This window comes from Carassius auratus, unplaced genomic scaffold, assembly GCF_003368295.1.
Source record: "Carassius auratus strain Wakin unplaced genomic scaffold, ASM336829v1 scaf_tig00000254, whole genome shotgun sequence".
In the NCBI taxonomy this organism is placed as follows: domain Eukaryota; kingdom Metazoa; phylum Chordata; class Actinopteri; order Cypriniformes; family Cyprinidae; genus Carassius; species Carassius auratus.
In genome coordinates, this window is record NW_020523286.1 from 1,480,997 (window position 1) to 1,505,960 (window position 24,964).

A 24,964-nucleotide genomic window follows, 5' to 3' on the forward strand; every position below is an offset into this window, starting at 1 on the left:
TAATGTGAGTTTACATGCATGATAAATTCGAGTGCCGTTGTAGTCTTAATATAATTTTGTTAGCAGGCTTTTTTTATAAAGCGGCTGTAAAGGTCACTTTTGAAGCGTGACTAAGTATGTTGTAAAACAAAACGTGAAAATAGTATTAACTTCAGAATTCAATCTTGACTTACTCGTAAATCATGATAGTTTTGGTGACAATCCAGCCAGTAGCATTACAATTCCAAAGGTTTTAAGACTTCAAACTGAGAATCTCTCTATGTTCATGCAAGTGTAACTGAAAAGATCACTGTTAGTTGAAAGTTTATTCTATCACTCCAACTATAATCCTCTGGACCGGTTGATTTGCCCGAATTGGCACAATCTCTCCAAGGGGTGGCGTTTTACACCCGCTTCTCACCAGCGCGCTTGAAATCGCCCCCTCCGCCGCTCGTATCAGCAATTCAGATTGCATGCAAATGTCCTGTGAAAGGAGCGTCATTCTGAAAGGACAGAGAGTGTGCGCACGAGGGCGGAGAGCAGAGGCATTCCTCGTTCCTCTCTCTATTCTTCTCTGTCTGCCGGCTGATGCTCGCGCGTTCACTCAGCGCAGATATGAGCGCAGATCACATGCAGTGAAGTTTGAAGAAGATAGAGACAAGCGCGCGGTCGTGTTGTTATTTACATCAAACTTGCTGCAGGACTCGTCCGGCGTTTGCATTGAGAGAGAGTTTCTAACTTTCTCGTTTATCCGTTTGGTTTGACCATGGGCTTTTCTCGCAGAAAGGCGTTTTATTGGCCCGTTTGGTCGTTTGCTGTTGTTTTTGTGCTTTTGAGTCAGCGTTGCCATGGAAGTTGTTCAGAAAAGGACCTGGAAAAACGAGAAGAAGAGGCGAATATAGTTTTAACTGGGACTGTAGAGGAGATCTTGAACATGGATCCGGTGCACAACACTTATTCCTGCAAGGTAAGACTTTGCGCACCAGACACTCTTCAAATGCATCAAAGTGAAAGCAAAAAAGGTAAATATGTACTTCTGTGCAACTGTGGTGCAATGTATATCACCTGTTAGACATATAGACGAAAGCTACCAGCTCAATATTTCAGTTGTCCTGGTCTGAAACTCATATCATGGGAACATGATGTATAATGCTGTCTAAGTGGTTAACTCATGAACACCAAGTAACTGCAACCACTTAGAATTTCCTAATAATTGTATATAAAAGGGATTTGTTTAAATATCTTTCTAATGGGTTTTTGTAAGGTGTGGACATTGGTTTTACTCAGTTGATGAAAAATGTCCACAGTCCTACTTTGATCCACCTGTAATTTGATCTTTCAAACACAAGAAACCTGAACAGCCTTTGCAGTGATTTGATGTCCTTTCAAGCTATATTAGTGCTTTGGGTTCAATTATCTGCAATTATCATCTAATCATGTGCTTACACTGTTAGAAGTAACTGAATGCGGTCACGTATATCAAAGTCTTGCAGAAACTAATCATTAGGAGATAAAAAGTGTGAAAAGAAGACTGATCTGAAATGGCAGCTCTTCCTACCATCATTTCATAAAACACTGCAGAGCTTATTCGGCAATGTCTGATACTAATGAAAACTGCTTCTTTTTTTGCATTTTTAAAATGTTAAAATATATCGTAAACATAACAATTGACATCTGACCAGTTCACAAGAGTCACATGTTTACTTAAATTTGACGTGTGACATAGGAATAGTCTAGAATCTTATATTTCCTATTCATTTCATAGCATAAGTGATTATTTTAGATATTTTCAACGTGGCCTCATGCTTTTGGACCATCACTCAGGCATATATGAATCAGAATTGCATTGTAAGTGTTGTGCAGAGTTAGATCGCGGGGTCTTATGCAACTGGCGGTAGGTGGCCGCTTTGGAATGTGCAAGAAAGTGACCTTGATCTGCAGAAAATGGTGTTTTTACTTAATCTCATGTTGTCTTTCCCCTGTTTGAAGGTCAGGGTATGGCGTTATCTAAAAGGCAAGACCATGGTGAATGGAGAGGTGCTGCTGGACGGGGGAAACAAGGTGATGATCGGCGGTTTCGGAGACCCCCATATTTGCGACAATCAGGTGGCCACCGGAGATACACGCATTTTCTTTGTCAACCTGGCCCCTGAGTACATGTGGCAGAGCCACAAGAACGAACTGATGCTCAATTCAAGCCTGATGCGGATTACTCTCCGCAACTTGGAGGAGGTGGAGCACTGCGTTGAAGGTAAAAAAAAAAAAAAACACTTTCCTGATTCAGCATAAAGCTGTAACTCACATCTTCTGGCCGTGTAGAGATTTGAGAGTTAAAAATCTCCCGTGGCGGTGACGGCGGTCCTGATTGCAAAAGCAGGTGGTGTTTTCTGCTCCAACTGCATCTATATTGTACCTAATGAAGCAGCTCGCATTTTGAGACATTACATAAACCATTGACATTATATTAATACAGCAATCATAGCATTCCAAATGAAACTTTTTTTGTTCTTCTCCCAACTTTTTTGTTAGCTGGCAACATTTATTAAATTTATTTGGCCCTCAGGCCTTAAAAGCAAAGCGAATCATGTGTACCGTCACTAGTAATCAGCCACTGACAGTCAGTGCTCTCGAAGGAGGGTGTGTCTGTTCGCTTACTGAGCACCTCCAGGGCCTTTGACTAACCTGAGTGAAAGTCCAAACCTCTACCTTTCCTTGAGGGAAATCATTTATAGAGTTAGAGTGGAGATACTAAAACATAACCGCATAGCTTCAAGCTCACATGGGCGCCTGTATCTGTATAATGATGGCAGTCACTGCTTATTTCAACCTTCTCAAAGCCAGACCATCAGAGCAAAGTTTGTCTCAGTGGGAAAGAACAGTTGAATCAATAAAGGCCAGACTGATGTCCAAACTTCTGTGTCTTTTCAAAGTGCTTTTGGTTTATTAATGTAAATGTGAAATAGTGGTTGTCCTTCTCCTATAAATAATGAGTTCCTTTTTCCATTTTGTAAATCAGCAGTGCTTGTAGTTATGCTGGCAGCCGTACAAACAGAGAAAAAACACATTAGTTTGGAATACAGAGCATTTGAAGCCAACATCCCTCTTATAGGTCTAATCGATTGTGTAAATCTGCACTCTAGAGCCTCTCTGTATGGCAGGTTGTATTGTCTAGACTTTTGAATATTGACATCAAGTCTGGTCCAGTTTTCAGCTTCTTCTGCCTGAGAATCAACCACTTTAATATGAAGAGATAGCTTGATTGACTTTTAAAAGTTTGAAACCATGGTTTACTTCTTGGCTAGTGTTAAAGCACAATTCTGTCCCTCCATTGAAAGTTCATTACACCAACACTTTGAGGCTTCAAAAAGCTCATAGACACATACAACAGATTTAATTTAGGCTTTTATTCATATGGATATTGACCTCTCACATAATGCATATTGAATATGGTCAATGGAAGCGAAAGCTTGTTTACTTGAAGCGTGAGACTCAGTGATGCTCTTTGCGTGAAGCTACGGTTGAGCTTCTGTTTCTGACAGAATTCATATTTTTTGGTGAGCTAGACATTGGTATATGAAGCACATGCCAGCCATATTTGTGCCCACCATGAGACTGAGACTACATGGCAGGTGACTCACAAGCCCTCATTGGTTTCTAGTGCTCAATAGAATCAAGCACAAATCAGAACGATTTTCCTTCAGGGCACAAAACGTCCCTTTTCTCCTTCTCCTTTTTTTCTTTGTTCTCTACTTTTTAGTGCTGTGCTTTTTGGCACAAGCCACTGCTGTGGAGAGACTGTCTTTTTTGAGGCTGCTAAAATCTAAAAGGTTTGATAAGGGGGTAATTTAGCAAATACCGTATTTTGCATTCGCACTTGAAGGGCTAAGTGTAAGGCCACTGAAAATAAACGCTGCTCTGGCTAATGAGAGGCCATGTGCTTTATTTAACAAATGGGATTCTTTTTATATTGTAATAGGATTGGATCTTGTTTTGCACACAAGATGCTCAAGTACATGCTACAAATAGCAAACAGCTGTGCTCAGAATGGCCAACGGTTTTGTTAAACACGCAGCTTGCGAATTCTTATTCTGAGACTATAAACAGAGACCTGTACTTCAAAACATTCAGAAACAGTGGTTCTGTCTTTGTTTTTGACATGGTTAGACATGTAAACTATAAACCAGGCCTTGAATTAAAAAGTACTGCCCTGAAGGCTGAGTGACTTATGAATGGTGCCTAATGGTGTTCTTTTGAGTTGGCTAAACTGATTTGGGAATTTGATGTTATCCATCAATTGTTTAATAAAGCATGACCTTTTAGTGAAGTTTATTTTTTATCTTTCCTTTGTCACTGCTTAGTATTAGACCTACAGCAAAAAAAAAAAAGAGAGCGTGTGAGGTGGAAAGAACAAGATCGTACCTGCCAGTATGTTGAGTGTATCTTCTCCTCTCTCCTCACTTCTGACAGGTTAGATAGCACTGAGAAATGAAGAGATTCCTAGCTGAAGTTTAGAATACTGCCGTCAAAGCCAAAGTTTTCTTAAGGGTGGAAAAAACGCTGTTTATAATGACAAGATTTGGAGGGTGAAATGGGATAACAAGAGAACGCAATCAGAAATTCTTGATACAAGTGTAGACTGGAATGCTTATAGGAGAGGCCTAGAGGCGTCCCGTTCTCAATCCCACCCTGTTTGCTCTTTGCTGAAACAGACCACTTGGGTTGTTACGTGAAAATGCACTTGGGTTAATGCGTTCATCTGGCAAAAATACACCAAATGCATCTGTGGAACTTGAAATGAGATGGTTAGAAGAATGTCTGAGCTGCTGTTTTTCATACAATGAAAGGGAATGGTGTCCAAAGCTGTAAAACAAGACTTCTAATGAGTACCGACTTTTTATATTTCAGTCCGTTTCATCATACAAAATATCTTGGCATACAGCAAACAAGTCATATTGACTTTCAACTTATGATTGTTTTATGATGCTTTTTGGTCCTTTTGGAGCTTGATGGGCTCTTTCATTGAATGAAATAGAGCAGGACTTTTTTAATGGAAATAAATAGAAAGCCTAACAGAGTTTAAATAAATGGTTTTATTGCGTGAACTAATCTTTGAAATCCTGTCTTATTCCACAGTTGGAATCTGGAAACCTGAAAGCAGAGATTTTGGCATTGTTTGTTAAGTCAACAAATCAAGTGTTCTCCTTTCTGTGAAGTTGGCATGTGAGAACATGCTGCTTTTCAGTGTTTCTCTGACTTTGTATGAGTATGTGGACGCTAATTCATTAAATGCCAAACTACACAATAGTGGAAGCTTGCCTTGTACTGGAGGATAATCGTTTAAATCAAAGTGGTCCTGTTTCAAACCGTTGTGATCCTTGCATTTCTGATCCCTGAATAGAGTGAATCAAGACTTTAACTATGAAAAAGAACAGCTGGAAAGCAAGTTGGATAGAAAAAAATGGCTATGGCTTCATGTGTTAAGCATTGCAGCAGCTTTTGAACTTGAGGAAGAAGTGATGAAACTTAAGCAAAGAGAATGAAAGCATGAAGAAGCTTGATTTATGGTTGCAATGAGAAGTCAGATCCTTTTGGTGAATCTGTTCATTGCAGCGAACCTGTTCTAAAATTCTTTTGAGGTGTTTGTCAAAAGTGTTTCCAAAAGTCATTAAATGAAACACTGTGGCATCATATATGAAATTTTATTAATAAGATTCGGGAGGAGCGCGTCAGATACTTAGCCTAATCAACACAGGTGGACAATAATCAAGTAATCAATCCCATAGTATAAATATCGCTGACTTACCTCTATCCATTGACGGTTTATCAGCATCCCTCCTCCTCCCCATCTCCTCACTTCAAGTTCACTTTATGCCATTCTCGAGCTCGGAGCCCTTCCCCGGACAGCACACCAAATACGCATACCATACCTCAGCTAATTATATGTAAGCGTGAACTAGTGAAGTTGAGTTCATTACTGATATTATTACAAAAATCATTGTTATTGTTCTTGCTGTCCCCCAAACTATTGACACAATAATTTTTGAATATTAAAATTCATACTTTTATAGATTTTCAATGAAAATCTCAAATAATAATCTCAAAACCAAAAACAAATCCACCCTTTAGAGACCAAATCATTAAATTGGTTCAAAAGAATGATTGATTTGTGAACAGGTTAATATTAATAAATGGATGCTAGAATCTCTTCCCTGCTGGAATTGTTTATTTCAGATCAACACTGGTGTTGAAACAAATCCCTCCTCATTTTGCTTCAATATATGCGGTTAAAAATTGGAATGAATCCAAAACAGTTTTATATTCTAAGAAGTTTATATGCTTCATTTCTTTGTCTGTTGATCAGATTATTTCAGGTCTACACCATCCCTTTCAATCCAATTGAAATTTCATTTGATCAGCCAGATCGTTTAAGGTGTTTACATTTAAGAGTTTTAGTCTGATTACTATCAGTCTTATTATTATGAACAGATTATTTGGGTGCCTGTTAAAGGGGTTATCGGATGCCCAGTTTATATAATTCTCTAGGTTCTTAATGAAAAGTCTGTAACATAGTTTTGTTAAAATTTCTCAATGGTATCGTAAAAAAAAACATTTTTTTACCCTGTCAAATACAGCTCTTTTCAGATCAAGTAGTTTTATAGTTTTTTCCTTGAAATGTTAATGAGCTATCACAAGTTAGTGACATCACAAAGACAGGCATCTGAGATCGGCTTGATTTGAGAAAGAGGTTAAGTTTTTTTGTTGCAATATTTTGTTTTTAATATAGCTAATGAACTGCAACATTGTTAATTTTATTTTATTTTTTGGGAACTTCTCCTCTGATCTGTCCCTCTGTCACGAGGGCAACATGGTTCAAGGGGCCCAGTTCAAGTTGAGCTTTAGCCTGAGGACAGAGAGTCCAGTGCTGGTGGTGTGTCGTGATAATGAGTGTAGGTCATCCAGTCAAACTCTCTGGATTAAGTGTGTGTGTGTGTGTGTGTGGCGATTTGGGAATGATAGTAGCAGGTCTTCAGGCGCACTTCCCTTTTATTCTGGCTGTTTGTGTAAGGAGGACTGGCGTGTCTCTGATTCCACATTGCACGCAGGTCAGCCCGCCTGCACTCAGCCCTGAGGACGTAATGATTAATAGATTGAGCATAATTGAGCTGAAGGACTTCCTTCACCCCTTGTTAATGGTCTTGGGATGAGAATCATTGGAGAAGGGCCCTCTCAGAAAGGGGCTTTATTAAAAAAATCACCTCTGTGTTATTTCAGGCTGATCTCCCTGAGTCAGACTTTAGCCCAGGGATTTCCAAATGTGTTTTATGAGATTTGGGAGACCAGCCATCGGTGAATGGAGCTGAAAGCCTGTCGGCACTATAACACAAGGATCCAGGGGCCGAAATGATCTATAGGAAATAACTGTTATGCGTCACTGGATGGCTGTTTGTAATAGGGCGATTCTAGTTGCATGTGTAAATTTGTAGATGCCAGAACTAGTATTAAGTATTTAGTCTTAAATGCAAAGAGAACTTTGGTCTCCATTGAGTCATTGTATAGGCTTATCACTTTATTCATCTGTCTGTGCACAAGCACTTCTTTGTCTGGGTAGTCATGGGAAGGTGTTTTTTGGTAGGATGATTTCTAGCATGTTGTATCACTGGGACTTTCTCTGTGGAATATGATTAGAAAACGGATTGACTGAGAGGCTAGAAAAACTGACAGCGAAAAGATAACTCAAGTAAGGAGGAATGGCCAAAGGCTGGGAATTATACCTGTTAGATTTTCCCAAGTTATTACATTTGAAGATTTTAATTAAACCCTGAAACCTCCACACTTGCTCGGAATGCTAATTAAGCTTTGGGAATGAGAAAGCTGTGAAACAAAGGGATAAGAGTGTTTTGCAGCCCTCTGTTCACCTCTTTTTACTTTATATTCTCCTTCTTCCTGTAGAAAGGACAAGAGTTTTTTCTTGGCAGTTTGAGTCCGAGTCTGGTTTAATCTCTTCAGCAGACATCATTGTTTAAGCAACACACGTCAAGAGTCTCAAAGTCAGACTGATTTCATTACACAGAGTCCAAAAATGTGAGGAATTCAATGTTAGATCTGTTAGATTTAAGGAAATATGTCAGAGTGAGGCAACTGCATTTTTATTGACCATTAAGTATTATTTTTGCCATGTTATCTCTACAGGGATGCAATATGTTTTCATAAAAAAAAGAAAAAAAAGTAGTATTTACTTTGTGATTTTGTGCATGTTTTACTTCGTTGGGGCCTCAATTTAAAATTCTTTCATTTTAAAAATATTTTATTTGGAGTCTTTTTTAACCTAAGACCTTGGTTGTGGGTAAAAAATAAAAGTTAATTAAAACTGAAATATCAATACCAGTTGTTTGGCCTCTACTCATCCATCACTAAATTAAATGCAAAGAGTCTGTACCTGCTACTTCTGTCCAGTGAGATGTTTGTTGGTACTTTTTAGAAAAAAGCTGTGTGCTTTCTGTGAGGAGGAAAAAAACTCAGTTGGTCAGTATGTTCTCAGGAGTTAGATGGGCAATAGACTGGAAAACCCCTTGCATTCCAGACACAATGGGTAGAATGGATGGGGAGACTTCACTTGTGGATTCCTTGAGTTCTGTGGCAAGGTTTGAGAGGGGTCTAAATGTGAGGCAATAGACAGCTGCTGCGGTTAATGTGGCTAATCCACCACCATTCACTGTTACAGCCAGAGATTCAACTGGCACCAGAGAGACACGTTTAGTCACTGGACAATGTTTTAACTCACACTTTGTTGTTGTTAAGCTTGTTTGCATTGATCATTCTAAATGACCATAAGATCTCAAGAGACTAAAGCAAGTTTCATCACCGTCTTATTTCCGGCATTAACACTGGTTAAATTAAATTTGAGAGCTCATTTTTTAAAAGGCGCTAGCAAGTGCTGAGGTTGAGGAAAACTTAAATTCCTTTTTTTCATTAGACACTGGAACCCGCTACAGACTATGATTCCCATTTAAGCTCGACTTTAATGTCAGGGTCCAGTGAAAATGAGTTCTTCGCTGACGGTGTGAAAAACGCATTGCTAATTGAATGGTCATGGTGTCAAACTTTGGGAAGAAAAAAAGCCTTCTAATAGGTAGATGAAAACAGGGCTGTAATGTATGAGACAGTTTCTTGAACCAGATATTGTCTCCCTACACTTATTTTGTATAGTGTGTTGATAGGCAAATTAAGATTTTTGAAAAGAAAATATTAACTGTGTTTCCATGACCCTTCAAATTGCGTAAACTGAAACTGCGAATTGAAAATAAGCCCAATGGAAACACGTCAATATCACGTAAAACTCCTATATATCGCAAACTTTTTTTTACGCTCATATGAGGCGGTTCAAAAAAGGAATATTTCACGAAATTGCAATGGAAAAGTTTTTTGTTTCACATTTATATGTCACCTGGTGTACGTAAAAGTCACATGATCATTCTTAAATGAACTATAACTTCCAAACTTGTAATAGAAATACAAGTATTGTTTTGCAACACCCTGGTAGTTTCTCAAACTCAATGCTATTTCAATTAAACAAATAAAAAAACAGCTAATAGAAACCAAGCAAATTGCTTAGTTTTCAATGTTTCGAGGACATCTTTGATGGAATATCCATTTGTCACTGGTTTCTCATTGGCCAGAGCTGGTGTTCAAATGGGATATAACAATCTTAGATTAGCTATAAACAACTGTAAGCCAGATTTGACCAGATTTCTGTAGTATGCTGGTCAAAACTGCTTTCTAGATTGTCTTGGTCCACCAAAGTTTCCGAATCTAGCTTGATTCTTTGAAGATGGTAGCTGGTTGGCTGCTGATTCAAGATGTTCTACCAATCTATAGCACACAGGACAACCACCTGTCAAGCTAAATGCTGGTCAAGAGTTCACTCAGGGCTATACAATCCACTTTTACAGTTTGTTTGTTGAGTGAAGTAACCCGTGACGGAGGGGGTTCGATGCCGTTTCGTTTGCCCCTACTGGAATGTCAGTAGTTGTAAGGTGTAAAGCACAAAGAGCACACAAAAGCCCGAATAACACATGCTAATGGAGTGTGTGCAATGTGTGCCTTCCTTGAAAAGGAAGAATTCATTCATACGGGCCAACATCAGCATGAAACTGTCCTGCACTGACCTGGCATTGGTCAATCATTAAACTGGAGCTGCATTGCTGGTTTTCTGTCCTTCTAAGTGTACTAGAAAGGTCACGGAGGAACCTGTGCTGCTTTAATCCATAGCTGATCCTCCCACATGCCCCCCCCCCCCCCCCCCACGGTTCTAATAATAATTTAGCCTTTCTGATTTTTTTCTTTGTGTCCTGTTAGCTGGATTCAAGTTATCCCAGACTTGGCTATCACAGGATGTTAATATTTTTTTGTTTGTTATCAAATGGTCACTTCCATGGGAATGTTGGGATACAATCCTTTCCTGTTTGCTTTTACCTCCTTTTCGTCATTCTCGCCTAGATTGTTTCCTGCTGGTAGCATCTTGTTCTATTTTCAGCTCATTTGGTTCTCATCATGGGTTCCTCTCATCATCTGGCCGACATTAGGGCTGTCCGCAACTGAATGACTTCGATATGTTTGACCATTAAAGATAAATGCTTAATGCATGTGAAACGGTAGCTCTTGGAAAGTGAGGTAGATGTGCCACTAGCTTTCCCACAGTCCTCTGTATTACAGAGCCCTGTTGAGCATACCTGTAATTACACTGGAATCTGGCCTGTAAAGCTGCCAGTGTAATAACCACCAGGTGCAGACCCGAGACCTGCTGCTGAGGTGCAGCAGACCCGACCTAATTCTCTACTCAAACATGTACTTATTAAACCCAACATGGAGTGTGAGAGGGAATAGGTCTGTGTACACATCCTGTAATCTAAGATCACCTCCAAACATTTTGGTTTTTCTGTGGGTCAATGTCTGGATCATTTGATTTCTTTTTACAAATAGATTTAATTCATGCTTAGAATAACACATGTTGTGTATGTATTAAAAATAGGAGCAGGTGATGCAGCAGTTGTGATATCCTAATGAAGAAAAGAAAATATAATCTAGCATAGTCTTTTTAGTGTTATTTCTTAGAATTTTTTTTTTTTTTTTTTAAATGCCTATATATTTGAATAGTGTTTATGATAGTGTTTAAATTCATCATACATTGCCGTTCAGAAGTTTGGGGTTAGTAATAGTTTTTATTTATTTATTTATTTTTTATATAAATTAATGCTTCTATTCAGATAGAAGCACAAGATGCTTTTCAAAAACATCAAAAATCTTACCAAGTCCAAACTTTTGAATGGTAAATTTATTTGTAGAAATCTTTGTGAAAAATGTATAATCACATGCATTAATGGTTTATGTTGTTTATAAGTACTTTATGATTGCACTACATGATTGTACCTTTTCTTGAAATCAATGTATCAAAATTTTTAATAAGCATATGCGATCTGACAATACAAATTTGTAAGAACTGTGTATGTTAATCTCTTGAAATATTTGTCACTTTATTCGTCATTGACGAAACATAAATGTAGCACCTTGAATGAGCATATGTCAAAATCTCCAGGCTCCAGATCTCTTTGTAGTTAAGCAGTGCCACTCTTTTCCAGCGATCTGGTCATCTTTGTTCTGCTGAAGGCCTCTTAAGTCAAGATATCTGTCTGGCTCAAATGAATTCGACTAGTAATCCTGTTGTTTTAGCTAACAGTTGCAAGGAAGTGCTGGCTTTCAGAGGCAAACAGAGATATCTGACACAGGGCATCTTGGTTACGCACACACACAACTGCTAGTAGATATTTAAGTCTTTGACAGATAGTTTTAGGGACGTTCACGTCCACATCTCTTTCTTCCTGAATGTCCTTCTGGCTTTCCCTCGCGCTTTCTCACACACATGCCCATGAGAATGGCCGCCTGCTGTGCCGAGCTGTCAGTATCTGTAAACCAGTGGCCATGTGGAAGGAAACGGCCTCATTACTACTCTGTTATTATGGAGCTGAAAATGCTGGAATGCTGCACACTTCAAGTAAGACAGGTCTTGTAAAGAAGTTGTGGCCTTTGAAGAAAATAATTTACTTATTGTTTCTGGGCTTGTAACACCCTTGTTCATAGTTCGCAGCTCAGCAATTATAAATGGCATGGATTTGGGAATTAGGAAATGGTGCTTTGGAAATGTGGTTTTACTCAACAACATGAAATCAGAAATGGCGACATGTTCCCATAATTTACAGTAAACGATATGTAGAAAATATTGATGTATTCAAAAGTAAAATCATGTGTATTCATAATGTTTAATCAGTTTAATTCCTTGCAGTTTCCCCTTTGTCTGATGTCCCCAGCTCTTATTTTTCAATTCTTCAGGCACCTATTTATTTATTTAGTTATCCGAAAAATAAGTAAAATATCCATTAACCAAAAATATAGTATAATCTGAACCATAGATAAAAATACAAAAGTTCGACTAAATTTTTCTTTGTCCCTTCTTTTACAATTTCTTTAGTAAAATGTAATGGACCTATTTACTTTAATGGATCTTCTTTCTTGTTTATATTTATTTATTGCTTCATTTTTATTTATTCCCTTGTTATTATTTATCTATTTATTTTTTAGTTTTTAATATTTTGGCTGCAGAGCTTAAGCTTGTTTCACAGTAAAGTTTCTCTTACAAAAATGTTTTAAGGTAATATAAATATGAATATATATATATATATATATACAAGAGTGTAGAGGTCTCGAAGCCCTTATGAAACAAAAATATATTGCAGTATATTGGAAAATATGTAATATATTAGGCATATATTCTTATATATATTCATTTTTTCCAATATATTGCAATATATTGAAAGCGGAAATCATTTGTATATTTTGCAATATATTATATAATATATGTATCATCAATATATTATTAAATGTATTAAAATATTAGAAAATAAAAAGGGAAAATAATATAATATAATATATCACAATATATTTTAAGAAATATATTGGTAAATATACTTTCCTTTCGTAAGGGAGCATTGTATGTTAAACTAATATTTAAATGACCCTAAAAAAAATCCTGATTGTGTCAAGTTATCCTGATAGCAGCCTAAACTTTCCGTGTTTTTTAAGAACAGTTAGTCTAAGAATTATCCAATTGAACAGGTGCAATTTCTTAGCAATGCTCATTCCATGTAGCACATTCTTCTTTTTAAGCCATATTAGCCCAGATTAGATTGACATGGAATTGAGAATATAGGATAACGTGTGGGAAGGAGGATAAAGGGTAAGGGGACAGAGAAACTGGAACAGGGCCAGCTCTTCTGCAGTGGTTTTTCGGCTCATGCTGGGATGAAGTCATGGTGAGAGCAGCCAGAGACCTCTGCTCTGCTCTGCTCTCCACGGCTAGTGTTTTCTTTCCCTGCCTCTCTCTCACACACCATTTGGCCAGCTGGAAGGAAGTGGTTTCTACAGGTGGGATATTCCTTTATCTTTTGCTTGCTCTCTGTCGTTTCCCGAGAGAGAGAGAGAGAGCAGGGAGGCCCTCAGACTCTCTGTGTTTGTATGTACACACTAACCGCACACAGACAGAACTGACACGCACATACACTGGCACATTTATTTATTATTTTAAGCCCAGACGTTGACAGCCTAGAACAACGACTCTGATTGTCTTTTCTGAAATGAGTGTCTTCATGTCAGATTCAGATTAAATCAGCTTATCTGTTTGAACTATATCTGGAACGTGAAAGTGAAGTGTCAGTGGCCTACCCTGAGGGAATAGATTTTCTAAAAACATACCAGATGTCGAACTGCAGAGGCTCTTAAACCAGTGGTTAACTGCTTAAAGAGGTAGTTTACAATTCTGATAATTCTGTCATTAATTACTCACCCTATTGTCATTCCAACCTGTAAGACCTTGAAGACCAAGAGATATTTTTTTCTTAAAAAAAAAGGGGATAGTTACAACCAAAAACACCTTCACGTGGTTTCTAATCCGTTGGTATTCATTTTTCCTGGTTACTTTTTCCCCATGCAATTATACAGTTAAGATATCAAGTTTTCAAGCTTCAAAAATGACTCAAAAACACCATAAATATGCATTTAGAAGTCAATATTATTTCAAGTAGGCATCTGGATTTCAAGTAGATTGAAACCTGTATGATTTGCAATTATTTGTGAAACAAAAAAGTAGATATTTTGTAGAATTTGTAAAATCCAAATGTCAATATTATATTGAATTTCATTGTATGATTAAAAATGGAAAATATAGGTTATTTTATGGAAATGGCATGAATAAAAACAAATTGGGGGAGAGGGGTGGTCTATTGCTTTGAAGCGTTATTTGAGTATACAGGCACTGTGTAACATGGCTGTTTCATTCTTATTTCCAGAATGAATCTTCATACTTTTTCTAGTTTATCTGGGGTGCTTTAAGCATAATGGGTTTAAGGATCAATTATGATATTCTTTCAGCAAATTTAATAGTGCAGAACAATTTAACCAACTGGAATGAGCTTGGAGAGAAAAGTGTGATGAGTAAGAGAAAGCGAGTCATTTGCTGACTCGTGTGTTGAAAGGTTTGAGTCATTTCATTAACTTCAAGGGGTGAAATGTGTTAAAAAGTGGCATTTGACAATATGCAATTTGGAGTATGTTAAAATATGACTCATATGAATAAACAGGATGCTTTCATATATTGCATTTTCAAATATTTATAATTTTACATGAAGCTTAGAGGCCATGCATGATAGGAAATCATTTATGTGCATTAATGTGAGGCAAAGCTATGACATTAGCTGTTAAGTATGATTTTGTGAAGTGTTTGATAAGTGGAAGTCCAAATGGAATTTCATTGGAATTTTCCTACTTCTCCTCTGGGCTTTAAGTGAGGTAGAAAGAGACTAGTTCAGACCAATGCTATCTGTTACATCAGCGTTTTTGAGTGGCTACGTGCATGTTAAGGACGCTGAAGTGTTTTCTGAGAGTTTTTAACCTGTGGCTGGAGTGCAGGTCAGATCCAGGACAGGTGAGGGCATGCTTCCATTCTTTAATGCTTATTTCCTGAAGTATCCTGGACTGACAAATTTTTTTTCATTCATTCTGTTGACAGATCAATAATTTAGTAACACTTTTATAGGTGATCTTTTGCTAAATGAATATCCATTTACAACCCTTTACGGACACCTTGGCAATTTAATTGCCATTGGCTAGAAAATTTCTTAGTTTACTCACCAGACTGATGATATATATATATATATATATATATATATATATATATATATATATATATATATATATATATATATATATATATATATATATATATATATATATATGTATATATGTATATATATATATATATATATATATATATATATATATATATATATATGTATATATGTATATATGTATATATATATATGTATATATGTATATATATATATGTATATATGTATATATATATATGTATATATGTATATATGTATATGTATATATGTATATATATATATGTATATATATATATATATATATGTATATATATATATATATATATATATATATATATATGTGTGTGTGTGTGTGTGACAGCGGCAAGGAACCAAAACTCTATCGGTAACACAATGGAGAAAACACCTTGGGAGAAACCAGGCTCAAATGGGGGACCAGTTCTCCCCTGACCAGACGAAACCAGCAGTTCAATTCCAGGCTGCAGCAAAGTCAGATTGTGCAGAAGAATCATCTGTTTCATGTGGTCTTGTCCCGGTGGTCCTCTGAGACAAGGTCTTTACAGGGGATCTGTATCTGAGGCTCTAGTTGTCCTTGTCTCCGCTGTCTTTCAGGGCTGTAGAGGTCCTTTCTAGGTGCTGATGATTATGATACAAATTCTACTAATCATAACAATATAAAACGTACTAAGGACTAACGAGCTACTGGATTCATAAATATTAATGAGGTTGTGTGCATTTGCTCAAACTGATTTGCTGAAATCAAAACAGGGACGATAATAGGTGAGCGCCAGCCAATGAGATTGCCGTTTGCACATTAGTCCCGCCCACTACCGGAAACCCGACATTTCTTAAAAGCTGAAAAAATCTAAAGGAACTCTGTTATTTTGAGAGAAAACTACAATAAAGAATGTCTTTAAAATGTAGCACGTCAATTCTCTTTCTCTCTCTCTGCATGTGTGAGAGAACACGACAGCCTTCACTCGTGTGCCTTCACACTAGAGTTTACGGTTCGTCAAATACAGGTACGCTGCCCATCCATTCAGATGAACTGAAAAATAGTACATTTCGCTTGACAGAGAGTGAAACTCTGAAACACTCAGTCAGAGAGTGTCCGCGAGTGTAAATAAAATAATATTTAGCCTCCAACTCACACAGTAAAATCTGAGAATTTATTAGCCATTGGCCAGGGTCCCCGCGGGTCCTTAAAAAGTCTTGAAATGTCTTAAATACAATTTTTGATTTTTAAGGTCTGAAAATGTCTTGAATCCTGGAATTTTCCATATGAATGTCTTAAATTTCATGTGGGATCTTAAATTTCAGGTCCGACTCGTCATTTTTATTTATTTTTTCAACCGCAATTTGACCAGCGTAACATTTGGGGGCAGCACTTCGTGGGTGCAACCTGCATCATTCCATAGGCGACATACGAGTAAGTGATTGATGAACGTGTTGCGTTGATGGTTCGCCACCACGGCAGTTTGCGAAATCGCAAGCATGGGCAAAGACGATAAAGCTGTGGACAAGACCACGATTGTCAGGTCTCGCTATCTTGGTTCTCACAACCATGCGTCACAATTCTTGGATTGATTTAAATTTTTCTGAATGCATTGTGAATTGATTCTGAGCTTAGTTTTTGCACATTGCGCTCTAGGCTAGTTTTTAACCGAACACTCAAATGCTCACGACGAAGAGCGCTCGTGCGTTCTGCTGAGTCTGATTATGTAATTGATATATTGCTTTTATGACGCGAGATTAATGTAAATGCCCCACTGCAAACACCCTTGTACTTCGCTTCAACCTTTTCGAACTGTATTAATTATTATTTTATAGTAGGTTCAAGTGGTGTGTGTCAGGCATATAAATCATGCAGTGGCATTTGCTGTTAAAAACTAAACTAAGAATTGATTCGAGAGAGAATCGCGATGCATTCAGAAAAATTGGAATCGATCCAGAATAATTTCTCGATTCAAAATGCATCGATATATTGTCCCAGCCAATCAGTTAAAAAAATGTTGTGGGTGGGTGACATCTAGGCATAGGACTACTGCATTATGGATGGAAGGCAGTGCTGTAAATAACTTTATTATATAAAGCATTCAATATGCATTATGCTTCTTGCATTTTTTTTTTTATGTGAAAAGTAAAATTGAATTGAATTAAATAATGTAGCCCAGTTCATGGTTAGACTCCACATATCTGTTTTGTGCTTCTCAATTTTAGGTTAACAACGTTGACACTGAACCCTATCACATAGGCCCAATTTGTGAGCATTCACTATTATGGCTTAACTTGTTTCTCAAACATTTTTTCTTTCAAATCAAGGACCACTTAGCTAATAAAAAAAAAAAAAAAAAAAACTTGACATATTTGGCTTAATGATCATCCCTAATGCATGTAAAAATGTAGGCCATTTTAGTCTTCTGAAACCATGGCTAACTTCACCTGCTAATAATGTGCATGATTAGAAAACAAGTCATGAGAAGTGAATTGGAAATGTTCAACGGTGTCACAGTCCATGTCAGTCATTTTGGTTGATGACTTTTGCTCACAGACCCTCCTTGGTAATCTGGCATACGTCCAGTGGTCCCCAGACCACAGTTTGAGAATCACTACTTTAGACAAACCATCTAATCTAGTGTTCCTGTAGCAAAACTGGTAGAGCACTGATCTAGCAAGCAAGCAAGTTTGGGGGTTCAATTCCCCGGGAACACATGATATGTAAAAATTGATAGCCTGAATGCACTGTAAATTGCTTTGGATAAAAGTGTCTGCTAAATGCATAAATTTAATCTGAGTGAACATGAATGAAAATGTTATCATTCTTGAGGTGGACTTTGTTTTGATTTTATTTTTTTATAATTTCAGGAGGGCACCAAGGAACTTAATTTAAGGAACATGCTTTCTGTGTCAATGGATGTATCCACAGTAAATTGGAAAGTCATGGATCTCCTACAACTGGAACATGCAATAAATTTCTGATCCTGATCTTTCCTACAATTGTCTGTCATTCATTAGGTCTATGCATAGATTATTGAATGTGCTTGCATTTATCTGTGTCTGAAATGACATAGAAAACACTAATCAGACCCTGAACAACATTTTCTTGGAGGAGAACCCCCAAACCCAGCTCAAGGCTATTAAGCAGCAACATTTAACCATAATTTAGATCAAGACTTGAGCGTGGTTGTGATGAGTTGTGCCACACTAATGCTTCGCCACATCAATCTGTGTTGTCGGACTGAACATTTCCCTTTTTTTTTGTTTAGATAAAGTCTTAAATTTTCCTTTTAGAGGACTTAAAAAGGTCTTAAAAGTCATTAAATTTGCTGTTAAAAAATGTGAAGATACCCTGTTGGCTAATATTAGACATAATTAATCACCAGTATGAAGATCTAGCCGCATATGCGAGTGATTTACTCACAATGTAGAAGGTTGATTTATATACTTATAATGTAGTCAAGTAAAAAATGTAAAAAAAATGTAAATTTAAATTTATGTAATCACAATACTGTACACTTCCAATGTCAACTATTTATCGGTCAGAATTTTTTATATCGATGCATCACTAGTTAAGACTTTGTATTCATACTTAGACTTCTGAGGAATTTTAGCACCTCATGAATTGCTGTGGTTTCTGTTTTCTCCCGTTTTCCCTCTGTCCCTCATTCCCTCTTCGGCTTTTTGTTCTCGGGGTGGCAGAAGGAATGTGCTGGGTTCATGGTTTCAATGTGAGATGGATGACCAGTCTGAAGGACTACAGTCTGACCTCATGGGGGAGGGGTGTGAGGAACTGGCAGACAAAACGTAAAAAAAGTCAAACTGGTTCCCAGAACCTAGCTCTCAGAAGTTTGGAAATTATGCCGCAGTGTGCCAGCTTACATTCTTCAGCACCTGTTTCATAAAGAGTGACCTTTTGAAGATCTCTTGTTTTGTACTATAGACATTGAATGACATATTTAAGAGTTGAATGAGTAATGTTTTAGAGATACATGTGGTGTAACGTTAATCAAAGGTTTCTTTAAGTGAAAGGATGGATTGAAGATGCAAGAAGTGTGGCATTCACTTCTTTGTAGTTTCCCTTCAGAGCTCCGTTTTCTTGTTTCAACTCCCCCTCGAACTCCTTGTTTTCTGTCTTTTAGCTGGATTGTGCTAGTGGAATCTTGATTAGGGTGTATTTACATGGAGACAATGGAGCTGAAGTGATTTCTCCCTCCTATCCCCTCTTCCCTCCCCATCCCCTCGCTCTCTTAAGCTGTGATCTTTTTCCTAGGATCGCTGTCCCTTTAGAGAAAAGAATAATTGACCCTGCCCGGAGCAGCCGTCTGTCTACAGTAGTGTCGTGAGTGGAGCCCAGACTTCATATCTGCTTGCGAGCAGCAGCCTTCTCTCGACGCCCCCTGCACATAATCAGCTCCTGCACGTTCGCCCCCTTTGTCACTTCATCCTTCTATTCAGCGCCAGCCTGATGTGGCACACCCCATCTGTTCCCAAGCACAACGTTATTCAAATGAAAAATGACCTTGCTAAATGGGGTGGCGGCTGCGGCCACCTCCATGCATCCTCGGAGCGTGCGAGGGCTGCGGAGCACGGCTGCATGATTTTGGTTGCAGTGAGGGGTGGGTTTTTTTTTTAATTTAAAGCTTTTTTTGCTTCTTGCTCCATATGTTGCTTTAAACACACTGAAACACCAAATCAACGCAGAAGAGAAATGAATAACAATAATAGAAATATTCTTAGTAGAATAATTTTATATAATTAATAGAATGCGAAAATTATGAACATTATAATTATTAATAAATTAAAACAAACTAAATATCTGTATTAGAAATTATAACAATAATATAAGACATATTTTTGGATAATTCTTTTAAATTATAATTTGTAATTAGTTGTGTGTGTATATAAATGAATTATAATTCTTAATTTAGTACTATATACATGATTTAATTATTATTTAAATAAATGTACTGGATGAATGTCTATTAAATTATAGTAGAATTACCATGTTTTGAATTATATATTTTAGAATTGTTTATTTATAGTTATAGTATTGTTAGAAAATTCTTAATAAATGTTTATAACAACTAAAATGCTAAATTATTATAACATTATATATATATATATATATATATATATATATATATATATATATATATATATATATATATATATATATATATATATATATATATATAACAAATATAAATAATACACATTAATAGATATTAATAGATTTTAATAAAATAAATAATTGACATAATTCTTAATTTAGTCATTTATAAATAATTTATTTAAAAATGTGTTTAACTAATAATTGTATTATTATATTTTGAACTGTACATATTAGCATATGTATAGCATAGCAGTTTATTAATTTGTTGCTACTTGAATTTTAATTAAATTATTATATATTACGTTTTTAATTATACCTTTTTGATTTATTATATTTGGTTTTTAAAATCTATTCTTATTTTATATCCAACCACTTTATCCAGTTTTACACTTGCTGGATTACATGCAGTCAGTCAGAACTAGATTGTCAGAGAATGATGCCAAATTGATCATTCAAATCAGATGCTGTCCTAATTAAAGCCCCATAGCCATTATTAAAAGTGTCTTTTATTAGCTGACTGTGACCTTTATTAGCATTCTTCTTTGAGGATTTAATTCTGCTGTTGTTTTATAAGAGTTAGTGCTAAAAAAGTGTTATATAAGAGCCTCTTTTGTGGCTTGTTTCGTTGAGTGAAATACAGGAACTGAAACATTGCAACAGCACGTTTCCCCAGGCAAAGAGTGGAGGATATTTAGGAGTTTGATTTTGTGCCACCTTTTTTATCCTGTGACATTTACACCACTGTTGTGCTTGACTGGGTGTGACTTAATTTTCCACATGTAATCATCAGTGGTGGTCTGAGATGCCTTTACTTGGTTTTCTAGCAACAGAAAAAGGAAATGCGAATGCTCCCAGTTTATAGGCAACCACCTAGGGGTTCCCAACAGGGCCAAAAGAGCTAAGATAAAGGCCCTGCTCTGCTCCCCTAGGCCCCTCTGTAAAGGAGGGGGGGATAGTGTTGACCGTGTTCAGCAATGATGGCAGGAAGAGTGGGCTGGGGGGATTAGCTTTGGCTCCCTAGTGCAGAAACCCCAAGTTCACTTGAGGAGGTGGGTTATGGGACAGGATTAAGAGGAGGGCCTTTGGTGCTGTGGAAGAATTGGACTATTGTTGCAGCCTGTTCATCAAAGTGTGATTTGAGTCTGTGAAGCTGGAAGAGAGGAAGAAGAAGCTGGGAATGAGGGCGAGAAATATAGGAAAAGTGTTTGGTTTGTGAAGCTATACAAGCTGAAGTGACATTTAGCAAGTCACTCCCACACGTTTTATTGCACTTTCTTATTGCTTGCCATGCTTCATTCTGTTTTTCTGGAAACCGGTGTCAGTATGGCTTGTCTCAGATCGCGTCTCTAATGGGGTCAGCTGGACAGGACTCCAAGATTCTGAAGCCGGAACATGGTTTTCCGGGAGGGACGGTGGGTTAATCTGGAACAAATAATGAGCCCAGGTCAAAGAGACAAGGCCACATGTCTGATGATTATTCACAGAGATTTCCTCCTTAGTGTTTGAGGTTGTTGCTCCCAAAACCTTCTAGAATTCCTAAACAGGCTTTAGCTATAGCTTGGTTACTTGACTAAGAATATGGATGAATATAGAATAAAAATATTCTATGAATATAGAATAAAAATAAAACAAGGAAATTTGAAGTGGGATATTTATTTTGTAGGTTTGATTCTTTTTGTAAAAATAATAATAAAAGCACTACAGAAGTAAAAAAAAAATCCATTAAAATTATCTGAACATGAACATATTTGAAACTAAATGTTTACAAGAACGTAACTGTTTTTTTATGTGCTATTTATGTGCATCAAATGTAACAAAGAAGATTTGTGAGTATTGCAGATATATTTCCATAGAAATTAATAAAAACACTTGCACAGCCTAATTTATTGATTTTTTTAGTCATTTATGAATAAGGTGTTTCAGTGTTCAAGGTACTCATTTTATTACTTTTTATTTACTTATTAATGATTTATATTTTAGATGCTAATATTAGACTATCAGTAAAGGTTTCAGTGAAATTCCTTGCAGATATAGTAGGAATAAACCTTAAATTGAAATGTTAAACTTATTCTTATTTTGTGATCAAAGTCACATCTCTCCACCTGTTGTTTATTCATATGAGCTGTGCATGATAAAGTCTTGCGCACAGATTGGGGCTGTAAATGCTTGCGTATGCTGACTGTCGGGACCTTTGATGCGGGCCGCACGGTCGCCCTGCATTTAATGGGTAAGGCAGCTCAGTGCCTGTCACCACTGGCCCTTTATTTGGCTTTGTCCTGCACTTGGGATGCCATTAACATGCCTCTCTGATACCCCTGCTTGTGTTTGTTTGAGAGATTCCAATAAGAACTGTTTGGAAACACATCAAAGATCCTTCAAGAAAGTGGTTTGTTTTTTGTAATATCTTTTAATTAGGGTCCATTCTTGAAAACATACAGTAGGTGCACCACTATTTTCCTACTGAAAGGTATGGAAACTGCGCAAAAGGTTTTCTGTTCTTTAGTCACCTGCAACTTTGGAAGGATTTGGTCTTAGATTCGTTTTGGTGTGTAAGGGGAAAGTTCCAACTCTACACTAAAGTCACTTTAAACTGTGTAAACAGTCAAACCTTCTATTGACAATTGTTGCACCTCCGGCTGTATTTTCTCACAGGGCCCCCAGCGGTGATGGGGACAAAAGACCCTAAATTAAGTGACATTTTCCCCTCCCCCTTGAACTGCTGAGAGCAGGGGGCAAAAGATGGCAAACACATCCTTTTCAGATATTTGCCAGTGGTCTTTTTCATTTGATTGGTCAACAGAAAGGTGTTGTGCGGAAGTCATTGTGTGTGTCATTTTTCAAGGAACAGTTCACCCCAAAATGAACATTTGCTGAAAATGTACTCATCGTCATGTCACCCAAGATGTAGAGTTTTTATTTTCTTCATTGGAACAGATTTGTAGAATTTGAGCATTACAACACTTGGAGTGAATGTCGTGAATGTTCAAACAGCTGAGAATAGCATCGCAATAAACCACATCACCAACCACCAACAAGTTCAGTTCATCAATTAACATAAATTAGCAAAAAAGGTCCTCTATTCATATTGCTTTCTCGCATAAAAAAGTCCTCTTGTCTGAATCAGGAGAGAAATATGCTCAGATCAAGCACCATTTACAAGCTGTCCAAAACAGTTCAAATATGTTGGTGAATTTTGATGTGGGAGGACAACTTCATTTTTCTAGATTTATGGACTCATATTTTGATCAGAAGTAGTGGTTTAAAGTTAATGATGGATTTGTTTCTTACAAACACACAGCGTTTCACTTCACAAGACATTGGTTACATCGTATGAATTACTTGTGGATTATTGTGATGTTTTTATCAGCTGTTTGGACTCTCATTCTGACGGCACCCATTCATTGCAAGAGGATTCATCGGTTAGCAAGTATATAATGCTAAATTTCTCCAATATGTTCTGATGAACAAGCTAGCCCATGGACATTTTGGATAGCTGGAGAGTGAGTACATTATGGACAAGTTAAGTTTTGGTTGAATTATGCATTTCATGAAAAGGCTAATCTTCAGCGCAGTGGTCTTATAGCAACGGAACAATTTTTGACAACTTAAAGTCAATCAGCTAATTTGACTCATGGATTCTTTTAAATTAGACAGGTGGAGTACTTTCCAGTGCTGAAATGAGATTGAAAAGAGTCAACGGTGTGGTAGAGAGAGAGCAAAAGGGAGCGAGTCAGGAAGTGTGCTTGAGACCCCTTGTGTATTTATCTTAGCTTTTTCAAAGAGCCTCATCTAAGTGCTCAGTTCCTCTAAGCTGCAGATATCCACACAGAGGGAAGCATCATCCTTTTCCTCCTGACGTACTGTATGTCCTGGAAGCAGACTATTTAAAGCCTACATCCATACCCTGTCAGAGTTTGACGGATGGGCCTGAAAATGCTCAGCCTTTTTACTGTCCGATCCTCCCCAGTGAAAAGCTTGCTTTCAGGCAGGCAGCTCAAAGGCTGCCATAACAGTGACTCGGAGATGAGTGCCCTTATCGGTTTGCAGTAATCTGATTACTCTGACATCTGTGGGACAAAAGAAACACTACTCCTGCAAAATGGTGCTTGCGGAACCCTGGCAGAACCCCAGAGAAAGGGATAATAAAATTCCTTTAGGTGGGCATCAATGTGAATGGATTGTGCCCTGACTCACGCCTACACTTTACCGGAGGCATGTGGGCAGAAAGCTTTGTTGCAGATGTTGAAAAAAAAAAAGATGTTGGCAATTGGGATGTCTAGCAATTTATTGTACACTTGCAGATGCCAATGAAATGTGGGGAGAGAAGCCAAATTCAAGCACTCGATACAGTGGTGAGAGAATTATCTGTCATCCTGTATTAATAAAACTTGAACGATGCGAACTTCAGTGTCAGTACTTGAAAATAATTAAAAATTTTACATTAACTTTCCATAAACAACAGAGAATAAAGGTATACTTTTATGTGTTTATTGAAAATATAATTTAAACCTACAGATAAAAGGAATGAGTCGCAAGTGGAAGTTTTTTTTTTTTTTTAGGTATTTTCCAACTTTAAAAAATGTAATCTTCCAACATTATTTCTAATGAGTCTATTTTGAATATACATAATTCTGCACAT

The 24,964-nt window shown here is 37.1% G+C and overlaps 1 protein-coding gene across 7 annotated transcripts in view; it reads left to right on the forward strand.

Moving 5' to 3' along the window:
• The first annotated feature begins 496 nt into the window (after positions 1 to 496).
• The window catches only part of agrn (agrin), a 238,248-nt gene continuing 213,780 nt past the window's right edge, over positions 497 to 24,964 (forward strand). For 4 of the 7 annotated variants that reach the window (XM_026241825.1, XM_026241823.1, XM_026241821.1 and 1 more), the window contains exons 1-2: positions 746 to 946; positions 1,969 to 2,230. In XM_026241825.1, coding sequence (XP_026097610.1) covers positions 746 to 946; positions 1,969 to 2,230 — 463 coding nt within the window. Of the gene's footprint in view, positions 947 to 1,968; positions 2,231 to 24,964 lie in introns of all 7 variants that reach the window. The other 3 variants (XM_026241820.1, XM_026241830.1, XM_026241822.1) reach the window with 2 other exon arrangements.